The sequence below is a fragment of the Globicephala melas genome, chromosome 6 (genome assembly GCF_963455315.2).
Source record: "Globicephala melas chromosome 6, mGloMel1.2, whole genome shotgun sequence".
NCBI classification, from domain to species: domain Eukaryota; kingdom Metazoa; phylum Chordata; class Mammalia; order Artiodactyla; family Delphinidae; genus Globicephala; species Globicephala melas.
Genome location: NC_083319.1, coordinates 70,499,730 through 70,503,091, shown reverse-complemented (window position 1 = coordinate 70,503,091; position 3,362 = coordinate 70,499,730). Strand labels below are relative to the sequence as shown.

Sequence of the window (3,362 nt, the reverse complement as noted above, 5' to 3'; positions counted from 1 at the left end):
TAATAAATAATGAGAGTAATAGAAGATCATTTTGGATGACTGGTCTGTAATTGCCTCAAGGAACACATACAAAGAAAACAAATTCTTCTGATTACTTCCTCAAACAGCCAACACAATGGGGAGGAAATGTCCCATGAACAGTATGAAAAGGGAACCAGAAAGGCTAACATGTAAACTTTGAGAAATGACAGCATTAGAAACAAAACTGCAAAAGAGATCCCCTTCCAGAATAATCTGAGATGCACGAAAGACATATAGTCACTAGTGTTGGAGCCTTATCAAGTCTGTACAGAGGTGAGTGGAGTATTTGACCTTCACCATGATTAACAAGCCTTTCTTTGACATTGTTCTGGTGCTGTTGGCATCTTCCTCTGTCTGCTCCCGAGAGCTGAAACTGGTTCTTTTCCAACAAAAGAGAGTGAACAGAGAGAGTTTAAAACTCTTGAATAAATTGCAGACCTCTTCAATTCAGCAGTGTCTACCACACAGGAAAAACTTCCTGCTTCCCCAGAAGTCTATGAATCCTCACCAGTACCAGAAAGGACAAGCACTGACCATTCTTCATGAGATGCTTCAGCAGATCTTCAACCTTTTCAGGGCAATTATTTCTCTGAATGGTTGGGAGGAAAGCCACATGGAGAAGCTCCTCATTGAACTTCATCAACAGCTGAAATACCTAGAAGCGCTCATGAGACGGCAAGCAGAGCAGAAAAGAGACACCTTGGGCAGTGAGAACCTTAGATTACAGGTTAAAATATATTTCCAAAGGATACGTGATTACCTGGAAAACCAGGACTATAGCACCTGTGCCTGGACCATTGTCCAAGTAGAAATCAACCGATGTCTGTTCTTTGTGTTCCAACTCACAGGAAAGCTGAGCAAACAAGGAATGGAAACTTGAACCATGTGGAGGAAGAGCCAACGGCAGGCTTTAAAAGCATAGGGTAGGTGGAGGGGTGGTAGGATTTCTCCAGACACTATTATTTCTTTTTGTTTTAAAATGGTAGTATTGCTTTGGTTTTGTGTGTATATATATATATTGTTTGATTTTGTTTTATATTTTTATATATAAATATATATATTGTTTAATTTTGTTTATATATATATATAGGTCTGTGCTTTAAGATGATGCACATTGACTACAAGTGTTTTTATTTTGTAATGTCACTTTGTATTTTTTATCCATCTGAAATTTTTATGAGTTGAAATGAGCCATTAATATTTCATAATTGTTCTTCAAATGGGTATATTTTCATAAAAGTTGGCCAAGTAGATATAATGATATATGTCTCCACTATAATACTTTCCTTATCATAGAATATCCATCCCAGTGATTTCTTTATTTGCCGGAAATTGGTAGGAGCAATGAGAAATACTAGGAATAATTTGTATTGCAAGATCTGAAAATATCATCACACACTGAATATTTGTTACAGGTGACACAATAGAAGTAAAGCCAAAGGACATGAGCAAGCAGTTTGCAGAGGAAAACATAAATGCATGAAAAGAGGTTCAACCTCATGCACAATAATAAAAAATAGAAATTAAAAGTGACTAACGTGCCATTTATAACCTATCAGATGAAACTGCTGAGTTCGGTTTTAAAAACACTCTTATGGAGACTTTGGGGAGGGATGCTCTTATAATTTGCCAGAGTCCTGGAAATTGACACGATCACTGTGGAGGCAATTTGGTGAAATCTATTAAAATTACAGATGCATATAGTCTTTTATCCATCAAGTGCAGGTCTGAAATGTGTCCTATAAAAATACTTGCATCCATGTGAAATGACTTACATACAGTATTATTCATTGCAATGTTATATATAATGTCTAAAGACAGAAAATCACCCAGATCCTTCCAATTAGAGATAGTTAAGTCATATTCACACAAAGGAAAACTATTCACCTGGAGGAAAGAATTGGGTGCTCTTCCTATACTGAAAAAAAAAAAAAAACAAGATGCAGACTGTATATATAAAATGCTACATTTGACATTAAAATGTAAAACACATTTTATATTTGACCTTACTTAGGTATGACTAACTAAAGAATATACAAGGAATAAATTACAGTGATGATAACCTGTATTTGGTGGAGTGGGGTAGGGAGAGAAACTAAGGGAGGAGACCAGGGTGGAAGAGGATTTACAGCATATTTTTGTATTTTAATTTTTAGCCATTTGAATGTTACAAATTAAAATAATAAAATATATCTAACAAGTCGCAGTAATCAGAAATATACATGGAGGAGTCTTGTTGGTGAAAGGAAGTGTTTGGTGAAGCTTAGAAGAAACAGGACTGAGCCAGCCTGCCCTTGGGGTGGCCCGGAGGAGGGCTAGACGGGAGGAGAGCTGGATAGAAGGGTGCTCATGCCAAACAAGAAGAGATGCTGGGGATGAAGGGATTCCAGCTCTTCCACCCAGGAGCTCCCCAAAATCGTCATGGAACAAATGTGAGTCCAGAGAAACTGAAGGTCACTGAGGCTTGTTAACTTTCCCACAGTCACAGCAACTTTTGCCCAACGTGAGAAGCATAGCTGTGGCCCCAAAATCTGGTGCTCATTCTACTACTTTATGTCATGTTCTGCTTCAGATTCATTGTATAATTCTAGTTAAAAGTTATCACTGGCTGTAAAAGCTTGCTGAGGAACATATTCCATTTCAGTTTAATTAATGTAAGTATATTAACTATTGGCCAGTGCTTCCAGATTTGGATTGAAAGGAACGAGGAGGAACCGAATAGGATCCTGAGACTGAGGCGGGGTCAGCTGCAGTAGTGGAAGAGGGTGAGGAAGCAGAGGCTGGGCAGTCAGGAGGAAGTCTTTGTTGGCTTCACATTTTCAGCCCACGGGTTGACCTGCTTACCTTCACGTTCACGCAGAGGTAGGGAAGTGGAGAAAGGAGAAGTATTTATCACACTCAGCTGTGTTTACAGGTTATTTGCTTCTCATGTCTTCAATTTTTGTTGTTTTCTTTAAACCAGGAACCTTTCAGAACCAAATCCATCATTTAGCATGTTATTCAGTTCTCTAGTTAATCTCGCAAGGTAATTTCTGTTATTCTTTCCTCAGGTGAGGAGAACAAGACTTTAAAAGTCAAGTACGTAACTTGCTCAAAGTAACGCAGCAAGCCACAGAGCTAGCAAATGCCAGAGCAAAATTTCCTCCCAGGTCTGTGCGCCTTGAAAGCCTGCGTTGTATTCTAGTCACCACAAACCTGAACAGCATTGTGCAATATCACTGGGAAATATAATGATGACAGTCATGATAATAATTTGCTCCTGGCTTTCCTTATTCAAGTTCGCATACTCTCACAGTCTTGAATTACAGAAAGGATATTTTCTCTCCCGGACAGTTTTTTCT

The 3,362-nt window shown here is 38.4% G+C and overlaps 1 protein-coding gene across 1 annotated transcript; it reads left to right on the top strand.

The window, feature by feature from the left end:
- The first annotated feature begins 319 nt into the window (after nt 1-319).
- On the top strand, nt 320-901 carry IFNE (interferon epsilon). Its single transcript, XM_060300998.1, has one exon. It carries the CDS (start codon nt 320-322, stop codon nt 899-901), a length of 582 nt encoding a protein of 193 aa, XP_060156981.1.
- Nucleotides 902-3,362: the final 2,461 nt, after the last annotated feature.